This window comes from Microcebus murinus, chromosome 10, assembly GCF_040939455.1.
Source record: "Microcebus murinus isolate Inina chromosome 10, M.murinus_Inina_mat1.0, whole genome shotgun sequence".
Taxonomy (NCBI): Eukaryota; Metazoa; Chordata; class Mammalia; order Primates; family Cheirogaleidae; genus Microcebus; species Microcebus murinus.
Genome location: NC_134113.1, coordinates 14,756,996 through 14,778,302, shown reverse-complemented (window position 1 = coordinate 14,778,302; position 21,307 = coordinate 14,756,996). Strand labels below are relative to the sequence as shown.

Genomic DNA, 21,307 nt, shown 5'->3' with positions numbered 1-21,307 from the left:
GGACTGGCTCATTTGCCGCTGACCCCACAAGAGAAGGGCTTAGATTCAGATCGCCTGGGACACAGTGGCCAGGGGGCAGCTCTTCTAAACCACTTCCGTCGGGCAGGAGGGCCCTGGGCCTCGCGAGAGAGGAGCAGAGGTGGGGGTGACTGTCGTTCTTAGAGACAAGGTGGCACGTGTTCACCTTTCACCCCTGACAGTCATCTGACCTCTGGCTAGAGGTGAGTCTTAATGCCGCTGCTTTTAATCACACATAGGCTATCAGGATTTCCTATGAAGAGCTGGCTTTCCGTGCCTTGGGTGTTTCCCTGATGGGTCCTGTCTCCTGTTTGGTTGCTGTCTCGCCGATGAGTGTTTTATCACTGTGGTTTTCCTGTCTGCTCTTATTTGCACTGTCTACAAGAGAAATCTAAACTTCACCCTTTTTTCCACTAAAGCTACCCTTTTTCCCTTTCCTGTTCTAGATCCTCATTTTCTTAATAATAAAGAAATGTCTGATGTTACCTTTCTGGTAGAAGGAAGACCATTTTATGCTCACAAAGTGCTGTTATTTACAGCTTCTCCAAGGTATGTATCATCAGTTTTGAAAGCAGCTGAAGTATGACCATGGCTGTTGCTATTACTGTTTTTCAAAGTTCAATTTTGGTGGTGTCTTCACTGGCCTGGCAGATTATCTTCATAAAATCAAGGAGTCGAGAGTACAGGGCAGCCACTGGTGTAAACAGCCTAGAACAAGGCACCCCTTCCTCTGGCCAGATAAAGGCCTGTACCAAGGGCAGGTTTTGGGGAGCAGAGCATGAATTGGATTTTGGCTCCCTCCGCCAGGTGTCCTTGTGCAGTGAACAGCCTGAGACCCCATCCACAGCAGCCTTGAGAGGTCGACCCTCCAAATGTCAGGGAACAGACTTAGGCATAAACCACTGAAGTACACGGGTTCTGACCTTGCTTTTCCCGACCTGTGGAGTTAACAGACACATAGCAGTAGGAATAAGAAATTGCTCACCCTCCCTGCTAGCTCTGTGACTGCCCTTTCTCCTCTTTTCAATTTGAACTGAGATTGGGTTGACAATTTACAACCAAGTTATCCGACGACCTGAACAGGGAGCCGTGAGGCTGGGCAGGGGGGAGAATGATGCCGAAACGAGGAGGCGGCAGTCTGCTAGGTGGTGAGCAGGAGGTGCCCAAGTTGGGTAAGGACACTGGGAACCCAAGAATGGAACCCCCTTCCAGGAAATTTGCTAAGGGAATGTGTGTGACCAGCACTGGTTGGGTTCCTGGCATCTCCAGTGCCCGCTCCCAAAACCAATACAAACCCCAGATGTCTGCTTTGCCACCATAAGAAAAATATGCTCTCCCTTGCACAGTTCTTGGTCATGACACTGTAGCATAGACAAACCAGATCGATACTGTACCAGTGTTAATTTCTTAGTTTCCAGGCTGTGTCTGATGTGAACATTAGGGAAAGCTGGGTGAGGGGTAAACAGGAACTCTCTGTACTATCTTTGCAACTCTTCTGCAAATCTATAATTGCAAAATTAAGAGTTAAAAAAAAAAGAAACAGAGACACAGCATGTTCCTAAATGCATTGAGTATCATTGTGTTCCACTAATAGGATCTCTACCCACCAGGAGCTTTTAGTTGATGGGCAGGAAAGTACATCTAAAACCCAAGACAGAAGGTCACCCAGAAGAGAGATTATTAGGTTGTCAATAAACATTGATTAAATCCCTTGATGTGTCAGGTCCCTACTGGGACAGGCTCCGGGGCTGCAGCAGAGACAGAAACTGCCGAAGTCCCTGCCCTCATGGAGCAAAGCTTGGGTGGAGGAGGGAGGAGGGAGCTGGAAGCTCCATGGGCACTGGGGGGGGGTGGGGGGGGGACAGAGGAGCCATCCTGGAAGTTCAGGAAAAGACACTATGAGGGAGGCAGCCACGTGACAGGCTCGAGAGGTAAACAGCATTCATTCTTTTTCCAATCATCGGTGTAAGTAACAGTATCATTGCCAGAGAAGGGGTCCTAAATGTATTTTTTTTTAAAAAAAAAAAAAGAGTAATAGTTCAAAACACTGAGTTTAACTGTAAAGTTTTTTTTTTTTTTTTTTTTTTGAGACAGAGTCTCACTTTGTTGCCCAGGCTAGAGTAAGTGCCGTGGCGTCAGCCTAGCTCACAGCAACCTCAAACTCCTGGGCTCGAGTGATCCTTCTGCCTCAGCCTCCCTGGTAGCTGGGACTACAGGCATGTGCCACCATGCCCGGCTAATTTTTTATATATATATCAGTTGGCCAATTAATTTCTTTCTATTTATAGTAGAGACGGGGTCTCGCTCTTGCTCAGGCTGGTTTCGAACTCCTGACCTTGAGCAATCCGCCCGCCTCGGCCTCCCAAGAGCTAGGATTACAGGCGTGAGCCACAGCGCCCGGCCAACTGTAAAGTTTTAATTTCAGATTACATCATGGTATAATATGAGGGTTTTGAATTAAGAAATGCATGGATCTCTCCCTGCTGTATTTCAGAGTTGTGGGGGGATGTCTGTCCTCAGGAGCGCTGAGGTTCTGTAAGCCGTGGATGTGTGTGTGAGTCTTTCTGTCTCCCTGTGTGTGTCTTGTCCAGGTTCAAAGCGCTGCTCTCCAGCAAGCCGACCAACGACAGCACCTGCATAGAGATCGGCTACGTGAAGTACCCCATCTTCCAGGTGAGCCCCGGCGGCAGCCTGCACTCTGTGCTGTTGGGCGTAGGGCACGGGCGGTCGCCTCTGACCCTCGGCCTGTGGGTTACCCCTTGGAGAAGCCCCTGCAATGCGCCGTCAGCCTCCCGAACCCGCAGCCCCATTTCGTTTCCGTCCGATCGTCCCTGCAGCACTAGCAGAGAGCCTGCGGGGCCTGGCTCAGAGATGAGAGGGGCGACTCTCAGTAATCTGTCAATTACAATACAGTGGCCCCCCCTTATCCACACGGGGTATGTTCCCAGCCCCCCCCCCGTGGATGCCTGCAGCCGCAGATGGCATGGAACCCTGTAGATAGCATGCTTTTTCCTATAAACACATACCCGTGATAAAGTTTAACTTATAAATTAGGCAAAGAGATTAACAACAACAACTGATAATAAAGTAGAACAATCATAACAATATGCCAGCATCTTGTGCTTTGGGGCTACTGTGAAGTAAAATAAGGGCGACTTGAATACAGGCAGTGCAGCACCCCCACAGTCGATGAGATAACCAAGACGGCTACTAAGTGACTCATGGGCACGTGGTGTAGACCTTATGGGGACGCTGGCAAAGGCACGGTTTAGCTCCTGGGTGGGACAGAGCAAGATTCATCATGCTACTCAGAATGGCGTGAAATTTAAAACGTGTGAACTATTTCTTTCTGGAATTTTCCATTTAATATTTTCAGACCTTGGTTGGCTGCAGGTAATTGGAACCATGAAAGGTGAAACGGCACATGAGGGAGGACTACTGTACACTGTGGGGTGCGTGACGGGGGGTGAGCCAGCTCACCCTGCCGGCTGTGGCAGCTCGGACCAGGGAATGGGGAGGCCTCCCAGACGAGGTGATAGGAGCCAAAACACGCAGGGCCCGGGGGAAGTTGTCGGGCCAGAGGAAGGGTAGGGCTCAAGAAAGCGGGTTAGAAAGTTCCAGGCAGAGAGTAGAGCGTTCCAGGCAGAGAGTACAGCGCATATGAAGTCCCGAAACTCTGGCTGAGCCCTGCACGGTCAGCACAAACAAAGGCACGACTGCAGGAAGTCATGGGGCGTGTCTGAGGGAAGGTGACAGCCACTCAGCTGGGTCTTTAGGTATCCTGGAGACTGAAGAGACACGCTGGGACCTTGCACGCCACAGTGCCATGAAGGGTTCTTCCCCCACCTTTGACCCTGGGCCACCTTCCTGCTGCTCAGAGGGCTGCCAGGAGGGCACCCACCGTGCTTTCACTCTAGCCCCTAAAGCCTGTGCAGGTGCCTGAATTTCCACCATTAGAGACATATTCCTTTGGTTGCGATTGACACTTCAAGAATCTTTCTCAAATAACCATGGACAGGAACCTGAGCCTCAGTTTCCCCATTTTAAACATGCTAATCATTATCACCTCTAAGTCTTGTCTTCTTGTAGAGATTGGAATCTCTTGCAGAAATCAAGTAGGACAATATGAGAAAAGATTCAACTTGGTGTCTGGTGCACCATGGCAATTTTTAAGTGGGTGGTGGTTTTTCTAGCCATCACTGTTTTTCTAAGCCACCCCCCTGCTAAGCACAAGACCCTGTCGATCAAGTTAGTCTGGACTAAGGGTTGGAGAAAGGACGAAAGAGGGCCAGCCTGGGTGAGCTCCCATTGGAGTGGGGGAGGTGGGGGAGCAGTGAGGAGGCTGGACCCCCACCGTGGGCCTGGGAGTGGGCACACCCCAGACATCCAAGTGCCTTTTCCCAGCCCCTTGCACCACTTTCTACTGAGAGCAAAGTGGCCACAGCCCTTTCTTGAATGGCAGCTGTTGGGTTTGAAAATTTCCAGGAAACTGTTTTCTTGTTTTAGGGTCAGGGAGGGGGATGAAGAAATGTTTATGGAGCTATGACTGTGCTCGCACATGACTATATTCCCATTTTTAGGGACAAGTCGAGGCCCAGAAAAATGCTATGCCTGAAGTCTTAGTCCTCGTTAGTGACAGAGCCAGGATTTGAACCCAGTCTGTCTAGTAGCAAAGCCTGGTGACATTGTTCTAGAATGGTCTTTCTAAGTGGGAATAAATGATAATAAGGACAGTTCCCATTTCTTAAGTATTAGCTACGAGAGGGCTCAAAGCCAGTGGCTCTCAATTTCAGCCGCACGTTAGAATCACCTGGGGAGCTTTGAAAATTCCTAACACCCAGGCCATACATCAGACCAATCAAGTCAGAATCTAGGGGTGGGGTCCCACCAGGTGCCAATATTTTGAGGCCTCGCCCCTCTGCCCATTATCACAATGTGCAGCCAAGGTGGAGAGCCTGTGTCCTAAGTTGCATGTCTTGCACATTTGCAGTTCTCAGAATCACCCGGAAAGAGGTTAGGTGCTTGCTAAACAGAGAGAACTTGTTGAAATGCAGATTTCTGGGCCCCACACCCTGATTCCGTGGGTGTGAGAATTCACATTTCCACCAAAAACCCCAGTGCTGCTGCTCCAGGGACCCCACTCTGAGAACCACTGCTGCCCACCACCCCACTGGCTCCTTCCAGCCGCCCTGCAAGGCAGCCACTGTCCCCGGTCACGGACCAGGGCACGCACGCAGACAGGGGAGTGAGTGGCTGAGGTTCAGACCAGGCCTGGTGACTCCCAGAGCTGTTCTTTAACTTCCTCCCTGCTGTGGGCACTTGGGCCCTCCCTAAACTCACCCAGCCCTAAGGAAAGAATCTTCCAGCCCGTTAGAGTCTGGAGCGTGAGCTGGATGCTGGAAAATGCTGGCTCCCCCAGCTCTGAGTGCTCGTGAAGGGGGCACTTATGCCATCAAGCCCGGGACAAATGGGGGAGGTTCCCGTAATAGAACTTGGCTGTCGTAGGCACTCAGTACCTGTCTGCCGTGCGGCTTCGCTGAACCAGAGACCCCCATGGGAAGGGCGGCCTCCAAGAATGCGAGGCGTGTAATTGCTTTTGACTGGGGCAGGTTTCCTGGCCACGTTAGCCTCGGGTTACTGTAATGGGAAGGGATGATTTAACAGGCCCTGGGGGCTTTCCCGTGTGCCTGCCCCTTCCCCATAAAAGAAGAAAAGCCTCATTTGTGGCTTGGAATAGGCCAAGGAGGGCTGAGTAGACCGAGGCGGAGGCTCCCGGGGGCCTGCTCACTCCGGTGCACGCTGACAGAGGCACTTTAGTAAATGAGCCTGCTTCGGTTTCCACCCCCGAGTTCGTCTCACGTCACGTGCAGGCCAGAGCCGGACGCAGCTGGGGCTGCACCTGGGCGGGGGCCTGCGTGAGGCTGGACTGCGGCGCCATTGGAGCCCCTGCTTCACGCACGTTGGCAGCCGCCAAGGAAAACAGCTCGGCAAACAGGCCTGATGGGGGTCGGCGTCACCCCCTTGCAGAAGGGCTTGTGCTGGCGGTGGAGGCTGAAGGAGGCGCGGGGCAGCCCAGTGTAAGTTCCATCAGCCCCGGGATCTCCCTCGCTGAGGGGCAGCCTTGGAGTCCACAGCCCGACCTGGAGCAAATGGGACAGCACGGTGAGAAGCGCTCCGTAAATGGAGAGGCCCAGGGCTCAGGGCAGTCATCATTACGGTTCTTGTTGTTACTGTTATTGGTTTGGCCTTTACAAATGAGAGGCGCTAGGGGAACAAACTGATGTTTTTATATAAACTGATTTTAATAAGGACAATATCGTAGTGTTCGCTGACTTGGTATTTCAAATGCTTATGAGCCATCAGGGTGAGAGGGGGAGGGTAACGCAGGCTGTGTCACAAAGCCTGGCCGCTGCCACCCACCATCAGCGCATGTCTCTGCAACGGGCAGGTGGTCACCAAAGCCCAGAGTCGGGACATGGGAGACTCAAACACAAAAGAGGGAGGGGAGGATCCACGTGTGGGCATAGACATGTGCATAGACGTGAGCATCCTGCACGCTGTTCGCTCGCTGTGTGCCAGGCACCGTGCTGGGCACCGGGACAGGGCAATGGGCAAGACCCAGTCTGGGCCCTCACACTCCAGGGAGAAATAAGCCTGCAGTCATGGTGCCCGGCAAGACATAGGGTGGAAAGCAGCGAGGAGATCTCAGGGGACTTCCCAGTGGAGGTGACCAGTGAGCTAGATCCAGAGGAGGGAGACTGAGCTCAAAAGACGGAGAAAGGGAGGGCATCGTAGCAGAGGGAACAGTATGGGCAAAAGCACGGGTCCAGAAGAGAGGGTGGGAAGTTCTGATACAGGCGAGTGGTTGGGAGTGGTCAGAGCACAAAAGGCAGGGGTGATCAGCTTGGGGAGGAGGAGGGAAGGGCAGAGGGCAGGTGAGATCCAAGGAAGGAAACTGATACACAAAAATCCATAGCAGCAACCTTCATAATGGCCAAACAGTGGAAACAACCCAAATTTCCATCTGCTGAAGAATGGGTACACAAAATGCAGTGTACCTGTACAGTGGGATGTTGTTCAGCTGTGAAAAAGAGTGAAGTATCAATGCCTGTGACAACAGGGGAAAGCCTTGAAGCATGATGCTAAGCAAAAGAAGCTGGACAGAAAAGAGCACGTGATGTACGATTCCATTTATACGAAATGTCCACAATAGGCAAACCCAGGCGGCTGTCAGGGCTGGCAGGTGGGGAGGATGGAATTGCTAATGGGTACAGAGTTTCTTGGAGGGGGGCGGTATTGAAAATGTTGTAAAATTAGATTGTGGTGATGGTTGCACCACATTGCAAATATGCTAAAAACCACCATGTGGTGTACTTCACATAGGTGCATTTTGTGATGTAAAATACATATCAAACAAAGCTGCCAACAGTATATTTTTTAAATAACTTAAACTCATACATGCAAAAAGTAGACTGAGACCAATCACAAAGGGTCTCGAATGGCCTGGGCAAGAAAAGTGGCCGCATCTAGCAGAAGCATTTTGAAAAAGATTTTTCAATCTCAGGGAAAATTAAAGAGCTAACACTGAGTGCTTGCCACGTACCAGGCCCTGCTGGGCCTGTTACATGTCATAACTCATGTAATCCTCTGCATGGCCCCATGAGGATTAAGCCACTTTGATGAAACTGAGATAAGCAGAGCCTAACATAATCAGGTCACCCAGCTTTTAAGTGGGAGAGCGAGACGAGAGAGTGAAGTGGCCCAACTCCAGGGTCATTGATCTTAGCCGCTGTCCTATGTTGGTCATAGCCTGTCAGAGCCTGAAGGAACCATAGAGAGCAGCCCAGTCCAAGCTTGTCATTTTACAAGTACCCAAAAGGGGAATGTCACCAGTGTACAGGTTTAGCCAACACAGCTGCCTTAGATCCAGAGAGTCAAAGTCTGTTTGTCAGGTGTGCAAGTAGGTGGCAGTGGGGACTGGAGGAGGCTGGGACAGATTGAAGCGTGCATGCACCACCTAAAACATTCACACTCAGTTGTCATGGGAGGTGGTGACAGCAAACATCCATGGACCTCATTCCATTCGAGGGACTCCAATTTGCAGAGCTCTGGAACTTAGCACACCATTCAGACGTCGTGAGTCACACGAACAAAGAACAGCCTGGCTGGGACCATACACATTATTAGCGAAACACAGAAACCCTGGACCCCTGATGGCTTCATCTTAGATCTTGTCTAGCTGTAATAGGTGCAGGTGATCTCATGGTAGCCCAGAGTCACCCTCCGGGACTTGAACAAGAGCCTTTGAGTCAAGCTGGGCCATGTCCCAGGGAATGACCTGCTGGTGTGGATTCTCTGAGCCGTGTGACTTCGACGGCAGATCTGGACGGCATGACCAGGCTGGGAGGCGGGAGCAAACCCACCACTATCACCCATAGGTGGGGAAAATCGCCGTGAGGAGCAGAGGCTAGGATTGTTTCATTTGGCCCTGGGGATGGGCGTGGAACCTGGGACTGGGAGCCACAGGAAGACACTGTCAGCATGCCTCAGGACAGACTGACCGATAAGGCTGTTCAAAATGGAACTTCTGTCCCTAAGGTAGTGAGCTCTGGGTCACTTGTGGTTGGACAACCACCCATAATGATGTCTGGAGGTCCCAAGAACTAGCCTGATATCTGGGCGTGGTGGCGCACACCTGCAGTCCCAGCTACTCCGGAGGCTGAGGCAGGAGGATCGCTTGAGCCCAGGAGTTGGAGGCTGCAGTGAGCTATGATGACGCCATGGCACTCTAGCCCCAGCAACAGAGCAAGAGACCTTGTCTCAAAAGAAAAAAATGAAACTAGCCTGAGTTGAGATGTCCACCGATGCCTTTAAGATGACTGTGTTTGTGCCACTGACACTCTTCCCTGTGTCCTCTCTTCCAGCTGGTCATGCAGTACCTCTACTACGGTGGCCCAGAGTCACTGCTCATCAAAAACAACGAGATAATGGAGGTAAGGCGTCCATCACGCCAGGGGCCTGTCACCGCCCCCCTCGGGTTTGTGGCACCCCTGCAAACGGGTCACCAGCCTGCATCAGCGGAGTCTGGAGGGACCTGTGCTGGGCTTTCGTTTGGCTGAGGGTTTGGGGCTCTTGTTCCTTCCTGACCGCTTAGTCCTCCCTCACGGGAAGGGCCTCTCAGCAGAGCCCCTCCCTGGAAAAACAGGGGTGCTACTACTCTTGCCTAGACCTTTCCGTGGCCACTGAGTGAAGCCCCATTTTAACTGGCACTGCAGGGCAGGAAATGTACTAAAAAGTCTGAGGCTAGCTCCAGCTCTGGGCACAGCTGGGGCTCTAGTGGTGTCGTCAGGAAATATCCCAGGTGATTTCTTCTCCTCTGTCATTTATAAAAGAATTATATCCCCTAAAATCATTCCTCCGATCACAAGGCTGTCATGCTTCCAAGACCCAGAAGCCGAGGGCAGAGGCACCTAGCCTTCCTCGGGCCGACCATCCGCTGGGCGTGCAGCACACCCTGCCCACGCCCACCTCCTCCTCTGTTCCCCACGCCTTCCCTGTCCCCCTCACGCAATCCAGCCAGTTCTAGCCTCCCCTGTGCCGGAGCCTGGCTTCTGCTCCCTCTGTGCAAGGCCACGATGTCCCCTGCCCCCCTGCAGAGTGGAACTCTTCTCAGTGTTCATAATCAAAGCAGGGAGCTTTGAACCAGAAGCCAAAGTTCACCCCAGGAATCCTCAGATGTCTGAAGTCCAAGGTGCCCGGCTGACTAGAGCTGTCAGGGCGTGATCAGCTGTCCCGCAGGCGACTCCACGCCATGGCTCAAGCGTAGTCTCTGAGCCGGACTGGGTTTAAACCCAGGCTCTGCCATTTCTGAGCTGTGTGGCCTGGGACAGGTGATTTAACTTCTCCGAGCCTCGGTTTCCTCGCCTATAAAATGGAGATAATAGTGACCTCATTGGGTTTCCGAGGGGATTTTAGAAGTTCTGTGCTTGGCACAGTGCCTGGCACGCAGTGAGTGCCATGGGGGCTGTGTGTCCTTTGGGTGGGCCACGTGTCCTGCTCTTACTCTGTGAAACCTTCTGTGGTCACCCCCACCCCCCAACACACACACAGTCACTGACTTTTTACGATGACTTTAGCTGGTCAAAGTACAGGCATGTTTACAACTGATGGATCACAACCAGTTACAGATTCTTTGTTCCTTCCCTACTCCACTGCTTCTGTTGACTAAGCTTAACAAAAACAAAAGTAATCAGAATTATTTTAAAATTATAATAATCGATGCACATTTAAATCGTGTGGACCACACAGAAGGGCTTGTCAACCAAAGCAGCGCCCCAGCGCCTCCCTGCCCTCCCCCAGGCCTTCCCCAGAGGCAGAGCTTTGAACTCTTGCTCTAGCTCTTCTTCCCTCCCCAAAGCCTGTCACTGTCTGCGCACATCTGTCCAGGCTGTGCCGCGATGCCCCTGTGCGCAGGGCTGCAGCGGAGACAGAGACGGAGAGGGACAAAGAGCCCTGCCCTCCCACGAAGAGGCAGCCATGACGCCACGTCTGGCGTGAGGGGCGCGACCGTTGGAGGCAGCTGGGGGCGGGTGGTCCGGGAGGCTGCTCTGAGGAGCTGGCGTCTGAGCGGGGACCTGGGCCGCAGAGGACGAGAGCCAGGTCCATGTCCATCTTGCCAATAAGACTCTTATTCTCACCCTTACTTCTGGACGTAGCAATTGTGTGCATTTGGGGTTGCCGTTCAGCCGTGATGGGTGTGACTCTGGTGCACTCGGCCCCTCCTGTCCCCCATCCTCCCCCACAATGGAGTCCCATCGTTGTCCCATTCCTCTAGGGTCACCTTTGTGCTGTGTTTCCAGTGCCCTCACCTGTGAGGCCGCTGTGGCAGAGGAGGGTTTTCTCACCACGGTATTTCCTTGCTGCTAGCCCCCTCCCCACCCCTAACCGACTCTTTGTACGGTCCACAGCTTCTGTCTGCCGCCAAGTTCTTCCAGCTGGAGGCTCTGCAGCGACACTGTGAGATCATCTGCGCAAAAAGCATCAACACCGACAACTGCGTGGATATTTACAACCACGCCAAGGTACTCGGGCCCGTTCTCGCTGCGAGGGGCACAGGCAGGGGCGAGGGGCACAGGCAGGGGGAGGGGCACACGCAGGGGCGTGGGGCCTTGGCAAGCACGGGTCAGGTGATCGGGGCTGCGCCTGTTCACTCAGGGCTGAGCCGCTGGCCTCTTCCAAAAGCTGCTTCCTGCTCTAGAAAAGCTGCCTTCCTTCTCCTAGAATACAAGGAAAGCAGGAACCCGGAAGCTTTGAAAGCAGAGTTGTTCTCCAACAGTGCTTCTCAGACTCTGACCTCACTGCAGACTCTGCCTCTGCAGGCCTGGGCTGGGCCCAGCCCGGGTTCTGCTTTTCTAACAAGCCCCTGGGTGTTGTCTCTGCTGCTGGTCTAAGTGACACCCTCTAAGGCTCTAAAAACACTGTTCCCCAATCCAGCAGCGTCAGCATCGTTGGGAAACCTGTAAGAAATGTAAATTTTCCCACCCTGCCCCAGACCTGCTGAGCCAGAACCTCTGGGGGCCCGGGCATCTGTGGCTCCCACCCCCTCCAGCTGATTCCGATGCTGCTCAAGGGCGAGAACCACTATTCTAGAATCGTTCTCCGTGTGGGCTGCACCTTAGAATCACCTGGGCACTCACCCAAAATCCCCACACCTGGGACCTACCACGGACTCATTACATCAACCTCTGGGAAGGGAGCCTGGGAGAGGTCATTCTCCCAGCTTCCCAGGTGGTGCTCGGATGTGGCCAGGGCTGAGGACAGGCTGTCAGCACTGGAGGAGTCCTTGGGGTCCCCAGCACCTGCCTGCTAGTCACAATGCCCATGCGGCCCCCCACGCCCCCGCTGACCCAGCAGTGCCCCCGCAGGGAGCCCCGATATTTGTATTCATAACAAGCTCCCAGAGTGACATCAGCCCCGAGGCCAATCTTCAGGCCAGTTTGGGGAACCACTGATTTCATCCAATTCACTTCACAGGTGGGAGGCTGGGCCCAAGAGAAGTGAAATAATTTGTCCAGTTTCCACTTCATTTTGTTTCGTGTGCGGGCACAGGGGGTTGACAAGTCTAGGAAGAGACAGTGGAACCGGTTAGGATGAGGAGTTGGTTCAGTGGTATAAGTGGCGCTCAGTGCTCATGCCTCCCCTGTCCACAGCTCTCTAGAGTGACAACTCATGTCCTCATTGCTCCTTGTGAAAAATCAGGCAGCTGTGAGCTGTACTTGCTTGTCTTACGCCAGCGTGCAGTGAGCCCTTTTAATGTGCAGGTGCCTGAGCTTGCATCTTCTTTTTGATCCTCACCACAGCCCTTTTAGGGAAATTCTGTCATGAGTCCCATGTCATAATAAGGAAACGGAGGCACAGAGAGGCGAAGTAACTTGCTTAAGGTTACACAGCCAGTAAAGAGATTTTTTTCCTATTGTGGTAAAATATATATAACATCGAATTTACCACTTTCACCACTTCTAAGTATCCAGTTCAGTGGCATTAAATGCAGTCACATTGCTGTGCAACCAGGACTTCCATCATCTGCAGAATTTTTCATCTTCCCAAACTGAAACTCTGTTCCCTTCAAACACTGTCTCCCCATCCCCACGCCCCACCTCTCAGACCCTGGCGACCACCATTCTACTTCCTGTCTCTATGAATTTGGCTGCCCTAGGGACCTAACGTAAGTGGGATCATACGAGACTCGTCCTTCTGTGACTGGCTTATGTCACTCAGCATAATGTCTTCAAGCTTCATCCATGTTGTCGCATGTGTCAGAATTTCCTTCCTTTTTAGGGCCGAGTAATATTCCATTGTATGCATGTGCCATATTGTGTATATCCATTTGTCTATCAATGTACACTTGAGTACACACTTTTACAAAATCTATCCAAGTCCCAGCTTTCAATTCTTTGGGGTGTCTTCCCAGAAGTGTACTCCTGAGATTTGATGTCTCACTCCAAAGCACAGGTTCTTAGCCCTGTGTTCACTGTCTGGCCTATTAAGTGTTTGAAATATTTTCCATCATCCTTGATACTCAAAAAAGGTTTTCTGATTAGGCATCAGTATATTAAAAGGTACAGTCAGTCTGTTTTGTACACACACGGGCACACACACACAAAGTGTTGTGGTTAACTGAAGATTATGCCAAAATCTGTTTTGTTAGGACACAAGCAACTGTTTTTTATCTTAAATTGATTACTTTGCAGAAGAGCATCCAGAGAAACTCTCTCTGTACCAGGCCTGACTAGCCTCGAGGTCCTCTGCCCTCCTTCCTGGCCATGGCCGTTCAAAGTGCCCCATGAACCCGACATCCCCAAGTTGCTTTTCTGTGACCCATCACCTTGGCAGCAAGGCTTGTGTTCCGCAAGCTCCCTGGCAGGCAGCTGCTGCGGCGCATCTCATTATTTGATATTGCAGCCAGATGGAACGTGAGCCCCGGCTGGGGACACAGGCTCAGAACAGCGATGGCAGAGAAACTGCCTCTTTCGTTGGCATGCCTTTGCAGCCTGGGCTGTGGCTCTCACAGACACCAGCCTCGGCCTCGGCCCTCCAGGCCACATCCTGGAGTGTTTCCAGCAGAAGGCCTGCCCCTGGTGATAGCCGCGTGGAGGGCAGGGCGCTGCTCCCACGCCCTGGGCCCTGCAGCCCCGCCGGTGCCCGCATGCCATGCGGATTCCGTTACGGGCAGACCGTGCTGCACACGGAGGCTAGTTTAGGAAGAGAGTGGGAAAGAAAGAAACCCATGCTTGGTTTGGAACCCCACAAAATACAGGCGTTAGGATGCTAACAGCCGCGTTCCAGATGTCGGCAGGGACCTCGGCAGCGTTGCCTCTGTGCCGCACCTCACCGCTTCAGACAGCTGTGCGGTTCTACGCGGATGAGAAATCCGGCTCCTGAATGCACGGCTTAGCCATCTCCTTTTCCTAGCAAAGCTGTCCCAAACCAGTCAGTCGTGAAGAGAGGGCCCTGGAGCTTCTGATGGCCCTTCCGGGGTGCCTCTCAACATGAGAAAAAAAGAAAAAGCTGGTTCATCAGACTGAATCTCAGCTGATGCAATAAGCTCAACAGGGCGCCGTGACGGGAAGAACACAGGTTTGGAGACCAGGGGATTCGTTCACTAGCGTTTATTGGGCGACCGTTATTTACCAGGAGCCGTGTTCATCAGAACATAATAAGAAACTGTGAATAGTAAGACGTGGTCTCTGGCGGGGGGCAGGGAACCTGTGGCCTTCTGATTTCAAGATTTGTCTTTTTTGAGCACCGAAGGAGGCAAGAAAAGCTTCATCTTCCTCTGCTACGCCCCTTTGTTCTCTAAAATTTGGATTCAGTCAAAAGGCCACGCTTAAGGACTTAGACGGCCTCGTGTGACCTTAAGGCTGCAGGTTCCCCACCCCTGGAGGGTGGTGGTGGTCAGCAGACACGTTCTGTGAAGGGCCAGATAAATATTTTCAACTTTGCAGACCATATGGTCACTTCTGTACCTACTCAACTTTGCAAAAAGCAGTCATAGATAATATGTAAATGAGTGGTGTGGCTGTGTTCCAATAAAACTTTATTTACAAAAACAAGTGGTGGGCCGATTTGGCCCGCAGGCCTATCTGAGCTCTGTCAGTAATTGGTTGTGGTGGTGATATACTAGTGGCTAATATATTCAATAAATGTTACCAAATACTTTAAATATTTATTATTTATTATGTATTTATTGGTAGTATTTATTATGCTCATTCTTCCCCACTCACACTAACTTGTGCTGAGTGAGACTCATCTACCAAAAAAGTGCCAGGGACATGCTCACTGTGGCCACAGAGTCAGAGATAGGCAACTCTGAGTCTCAGTTTCCCTACCTGTGCAAGGAGGCCTTGTGCTCTGCGACTCCAAGAGGAGGGCTCGTGAAGAAAGCATGAACACAGGCCTGTGAGCTCTGCCATTGCCGGGCTCTGTGCATCTGTGAGCACTTGTGGGATAACAAATCTTCTCACTGATAAACTTCATCGAGCTTCATCAGCCTCTTGGAGGCCACAGAATTACCTCCTGCGTCCCTGTCCTAAATGGCACCCCAGAGTACAGCACCCCTCTAGTCCACCCTTTTCGTTTTGTGACTTGGGAAACTGAGACGCAGAGAAGTGTCCTGACTTGCACAAGGCCACGGAGTGGAGGAGCAGACTGTAGCCCTTTGCTGGGATGAGCTGCAAAGCCATGCCCCCAGGGTGTGATACAGCAAAGGGTGGAGAACCAGGGCCCTTTCTGCAGTCAGTCTGCCCTAGCCGGTGTTGGCCATCCCTCCATCTGAAGGCATAATCTGAGAGGTGCATTTCAGAAGCTTAACCGTCTCCCGCTTCCTCTCCACTCTCCACAGTTTCTTGGAGTCACAGAGCTCTCGGCATACTGTGAAGGCTACTTTCTCAAAAACATGATGGTCCTCATCGAAAACGAAGCCTTCAAGCAGCTCCTATATGACAAAAATGGTGAAGGGACAGGCCAGGATGTGCTCCAGGACTTACAGAGGACGTTGGCCATCCGGATTCAGTCCATCCACTTGTCGTCTTCCAAAGGTTCTGTTGTATGAAACGTCCAGAGCAGCGAATGCTTCCCAGGAACTTTCCAGTTCTCCTGCCACGTTGGCTTTACACAAACACGTACCAATTCCACCTGGTGTCTGTTTCTTCGCTGGGCCACGGAGCTGCCTCTACTGCCTCAGCTTCTCTTGAATAAGCAAATCCAGCTCCCATGTGTTCCTGTTGAAAAACAAAGGACAATCCACTGGTCTGCAGATCGGACGAGCCGAGTCCAGAGCTTGAAGGGCAACATGGGGCAACCAAGCTACCCCCTGCAGAAGGCGCCCTGGGGCTGCTGACCACCCACTGCCGGGGACCACTCTTGGGTGGATGGACGGAGGCCTGATGGTCACTCCAATTCCGGGTTGACAGTCGGAGAACTTAACTGTCCCGCCCCTGAAGAGCATTGTGTTACACACTAAGGATCTTGGTAGCTGCAATTCAGCGAGCGTCAACCATGGTTCCCAATTGGTGAGGCTGTGACCCATGACGAGGAAATAATTTGGCAAATTTTTAGGGGTGGGGACTTTTTAAAATGTTCATAAAAAAAACAAAACAAAAACAGGGCAGTCTTGTAGTTTAAAATATATTTCTAAAAGCTTAACAGTTCATTTTCAACTAAATTGTGTCTAGGGATCTGTGTTTTGAGGTTTTCTTTTCTTTCCTTTTTTTTTTTTTTTTAAACAGTAAATCGCAGGTCCACGCTGTGTAAACATGCATCTGACAAGATACTGCTGATATTCTATACAAGGGGAAATAACCTTGCCTTAGTGATCATGGTTACACAAAAGAGGTGCACTGCCAATAAGTATCTCTAATTCAATAGTTGAAAACAACCTGCATGCCAATCGTGGTTTTGGGGTGAAATAAAACACCCCCACATAACCAAACATGCATTTGCATGGGCCCAAACCTGTGAAATGTTACGTTTGTGCTTCATTTCTGCCAAGTTAAAAATGTTTCATTACTTCTTGCTAAAAGTCTATTTGGTGAAACCGACATATCCATTTCTTCTCCTGATTACGGATGATTCTGGGATGCTTTTGCAGACATGTGTTCATAGATGATGCTGGAGGGGGGTGGGGGGGGAGCACGTCAGAGAATTTACTGTTAACGCCAGAGTTTTCTCTGTATTCTCAGAAGATGTTAATAGTTTGTTACTAGACAGAGACTATGACTATGTTAGATTATTTTTAAAAACGAAACATGTATGATAGGATGGATTCTTTCTGTATTCTGAGAGTGTACAGTGTAGGGTTATTACAATGAAAGTTTATATCAACAGGGTTCCGTTGGCTCTGCCATATATTATTAGCAAAAGAGATTGGTGAAGTGCCACAATATCCCAAATAATTCTTCAGTTGCGGCCTATTTTCTTGTCCTTTCATTTGAAACCTAGAGACATGCAGTAAAAACTAGGAGAATGACTTTTACCCTTGGGGATGGCGAAGTTTGGTTGATAACCCTATTTCCTAGCATGCCTTCAGGAAGTCGTGCCAGACCCTAGGTTCTAAAGGAGCTGCTGTTCTTCTGTCACGCTTGCTCCCCAAGCCGTTGTTCAGAGGACTGATGTCACATGGTTTTCCTGGGTGTGGCCCGTGGGGCACCCGGGCTGTGTCTGTCTGCAGTACTGGCTCCTCTGCAATGCCAATACCGAAGGCCTGTCTTCCACGTGGTCATCTGCAAACCTCCCCCAGCCCTTACCATCGAATGAGGAAGGAAAAATAAACTGCCTGCGGAGGAGTCCACGTCACAGACACACAGCCCGTGCATCGTGGCTGTCGCCTGCCTCCTCCCGCCCCTGGATGCTCAGAGATGCTGCCTGGATGTCTCCTCAACCTCAGCAGACTCCCTGTGAATGTCTAACGCTCGTTCAGGGCCTCCAGGCATTGGTTTGTACAGTGGCAACTCCCAGCAGGGCTTCTGTTATAGTTTGGTGTGCTTTCTCTGTCATTAAACGAAATGATTTTCCCAAGCCTCGCATCGTTTGTATGGTGTGAGTGCGTTCTGTACCCAACCGTTCAAGCCTGAGAACCTCACTCATTTAAGAGATTGGAAAATGTGGCCCCGCAGAAAAAGTCGACGGAAATGATGACACTAGATTTAAAAAAAAAAGTAGGTGTTCCTGTTGTTGGCCGCGTGGCAGGGGGCTGACCCAGCTGTGGCCCCCCGAGACTACAGGCCCTCCAGGGCAGGCAGCGCCCTCAGGTCCCTTCCCATCAGGCAGAGGAACTACAGGTGCCATCACTGTCCCCGGGACCCTGCCTTAGTACCTACTGCTGCTGCAGCCCGCTCGCCTGCAGAGGGTGGAGTTCTGGCTGCCCCTCGTGTGCCTTGATGACGCTTTTTGAGGGTGGGGGGGTGAGAAATACGGGTTATCTCCATGTGGTGCGCCCCGCCAAGCACCTGCACTAGCTGATGCTAGTGGAGGTGTCAGCATTCTGGGAGGGGGCTGGGGGGGGGGGTCAGGGAGGAACAAAGCAGCTCTCTTCTTGGTGTCGTCATCACCAAGGTCAAACCAAGTCCCCAGCTGGTCTGCTCCGACCCAGCCTGCCTCTAGCCCAGGCCCGTGTGGGGGTGAATGCCCCTGGCTCATCCGCAGAGGCCTAGAGAAGCTGGGGGGCGGGGGAGAGGCTCACGTCGCCCACCTCCCGAGTGTGCTCACCACTGGGGCAGTCTGGGGCCGTTGCTGCTTTAAGAAGCAGCCAAGTGCCAGGGGCCAGAACTCTGAGTCAGACCAGAACAGAAGGTCGGTTTATTTTTGACTGTGTCGCCCTCTGTGTAGCCTCGGGGTGAGCAGGCACTTGATTTATGCCTTTTAGGAAGATAAAGTGTATGCTGCATTTGCCTTTCGCTTGCCTGGCAGGCGTGTTTGTCATTCCGGACTCAGCAAAGCCTGTGCGAGGGCCTCTTAGCATCTGGGAGGAGGGGGCCGGCCTGCCCGCCACAGGGTCCCCTGCACCCCTTCCACTTGCCACGGGACACCCAAAGGAGCGGGTACGTGCAGCTGCCCCAGCAAACACAAAGGCCCGACAGCTTCCGTGCCCACCCCCATGTCATTGGTCTTCCATGTGCTGTACCTGAATGTCCTTCATTCTCAAAAGAAGAATCCTCCACCCAAAATGCAGATTGGGGGTAAGCTCCCAGCCAGGGGGGCCCAAGCAGAAACCCAAAGACAGTCCAGTCGGACATCAGAGCAGGGTTGGAGGGGGACCTCTGAGGTCTTTTCCCCCTGAGACTCTGCAGTTCTGTTTCTCTCCTGTCCTGTGATTCTGTCCTGTGATTCTGCTTTGGGATCTCACACTGTCCTGTGTTCCTGTCCTGTGATTCTGCTTTGGGATCTCACACTGTTTCTTCCTGTCAAGTCCCAGGCAGAAAGTGCTACTCTACCTGGGTGTCGTCGCATCGGGCCTCTTTGATCACACGGTGTTTTGCTAACATCAGGCTGTGTGGATGGATACAGGGTTCTTTGAGAAAATCTGTTTCACCAGTCCCGGGTTCTCTGGCTTCAGAATTCAGTTCTCACCTCTCCACCCGCCTTGCACTCGCCACCTGGGTCACAGATGGGTGAACGGTCGCAGAAGTGGTCACATCCTACCACTGCCAACCCCCTTCTGACTAGCCCCTGCACACACAGCTCCAACGCTAGCAGTCATGTCCTGGGTTCCATTCAGGGAGACATTTACCAAGGACCTGCTGCTCACTGAGCTTCGGACTCTAATGGAGACTTGAAAATCCCGTTCCAACTGGATTCAGCCCCTGAGTAGCTTTGAGACACTGGACAAGTTACCCATGCTACCTAGTTTACCTTTTCCTCTTTTGAAAAATTTCGTTTAAGTACAACTAGTTAATTGGGTTGATGGGAGGATTAAAGGAGATATTTTGTACGGGCCCCACAATATTAGTAGCAGAGAAAAGGCATCTGTAAACCTTCAGGACTGAACAAAGGGAAGGGGAAAGTGACAACTCATACAAGCAAAGGAAGGGTGATGCTTTCATTTTTAAGGTAAAGCTTTCATTTTTAAAGCTTTCTACTACAACACTTCCCATGGTGGTTTGTGATTCTTCTCCAAGGTTTTGCTACTTATTCCATGGGGTGTGGGGAAATTCCCCCAAAACTGATCTCTTTTGCAGTTCTAATTCCTGGTACAGTGCCTCACACAAACTCAGCAGTGAAGAAATGTTTAGCCAGGCGTGGTGGCTCATGCCTATAATCCTAGCACTTTGGGAGGCCGAAGCGGGAGGATTGCTTGAGGACAGGAGTTCGACCCCAGCCTGAGCAACATGGTGAGAACCCTGTCTCTACAAAAAGTAGAAAAAAATTAGCCAGGTGAGGTGGCTTACACCTGTAGTCCCAGCTACTCAGGAGGCTGAGAGGCAGGAGGACCACTTGAGCCCAGGTTTGAGATTACGGGGAGCTATGATGGTGCCACTGCACTCTAGCCTGGGTGACAGAGGGGGACCCTGTCTCAAAACAAAACAAAAATGTTTAAGTCAATAGAAGCCAAATTCACCTAGATTTCCTTTCATATAAATGTGATATGTCCTAAATATTAGAGTTGCAGGGATTAGCTTTTCCAAATTCCTTGTCTACTCAGGCACGTGAGACTCCCATGTGTGACTTGTATGATATGAGACACACTAGGTGTGTGTGTAAGGTCCAAGGCCCCAGGGTCCAGAGCCAACTGTCGGTCGGGGTTTGAGGACCCCGCTCTGTGGAGAGGGTGAGAGGGTGGCCACAAACCCCCACATGATTCACACTGCTAGATGTCAACTCCAGAAAAATCTGGGACCGCTGTGCTCCTCGAGTCAGCAGTGAAGCCCATATATCTTTTGCTGCCACTGAGCGTGTGAATGCTGGTCCCCCGCCTCCACGGAGAAATCTCCCTGGTGGAACTTCACGTCACCTCCGTTCCTCCCAGCCTGGCCAATGCCTTGAATAAAGCAGCATGTGCCTTCGGACCGGGCCATCGCAGAAGCTGCTATGATGCCTATTTTTTTTTAACCCTCTTTAAAAATAACTCGGCAGATTGTGAACTTCCTGCTGGGTAGGAAAAAAAAAAAAATAGAACTGATACTCGGCAATCACATTGAGCTTTGGTTCCCGTTACTGATGAGGCAGTCAGATAATGCCCTGGGAAAGGACACATCTCCAAGTTTAGCCCTGAGTATGAAAAGATAATCTGTCTGCGTGAATAGGCAATTAAAAGAGATGCCCTGATGTCATTGACACGTTCTTGGGATGTTGCTTTTCAGAGTTAACCTAGGATGAGTTCTGAATTTTAATGCCATCTCAAACCTCTCGGATGAGGAGCCGCAAAGAGAGGAGAGGCTGGTTGGTATCGTAGAGGGGCTCTGTGCTGGGGGCCGCATCTCACCCTGGTCCTGCTTCTGCCACCTGCTCCCGGGGTGACCTTGGCCAGGCCTCCTCTCCATATGGTCCTGTTTCTTCCACTCTACGATGAGGGTCCTTCTGAGCTGATGTTCTGTAGGTCTAGATGGAGACCCATCACACTGTCCTTATTGCAGTCAGATACTAGAACCTGGTGGTAACACCAATTCATGTGATAGAACATTCTGGATTGCATCCAGGAGGACTTAGAAAAAGGGGCGTCTGTGTACAAAAAGGCCTTCAGTAAAACAGGCTCCCAGCGGGAAACCAAATAAAAGCCTTACAATAAGGCTCCAAG

At 51.5% G+C, this 21,307-nt stretch overlaps 1 protein-coding gene across 2 annotated transcripts in view; it reads left to right on the top strand.

Annotated features, from left to right (window-relative positions):
* Positions 1–17,592, top strand: part of ABTB3 (ankyrin repeat and BTB domain containing 3) — a 287,877-nt gene extending 270,285 nt beyond the window's left edge. For both annotated transcript variants that reach the window (XM_012772781.2, XM_076007061.1), the window contains 5 exons: positions 465–567; positions 2,610–2,691; positions 8,943–9,011; positions 10,986–11,099; positions 15,419–17,592. In XM_012772781.2, coding sequence (XP_012628235.1) covers positions 465–567; positions 2,610–2,691; positions 8,943–9,011; positions 10,986–11,099; positions 15,419–15,628 — 578 coding nt within the window. In that variant the 3' untranslated portion in view covers positions 15,629–17,592. The remainder of the gene's footprint in view (positions 1–464; positions 568–2,609; positions 2,692–8,942; positions 9,012–10,985; positions 11,100–15,418) is intronic.
* The last annotated feature ends 3,715 nt before the right edge of the window (positions 17,593–21,307 follow it).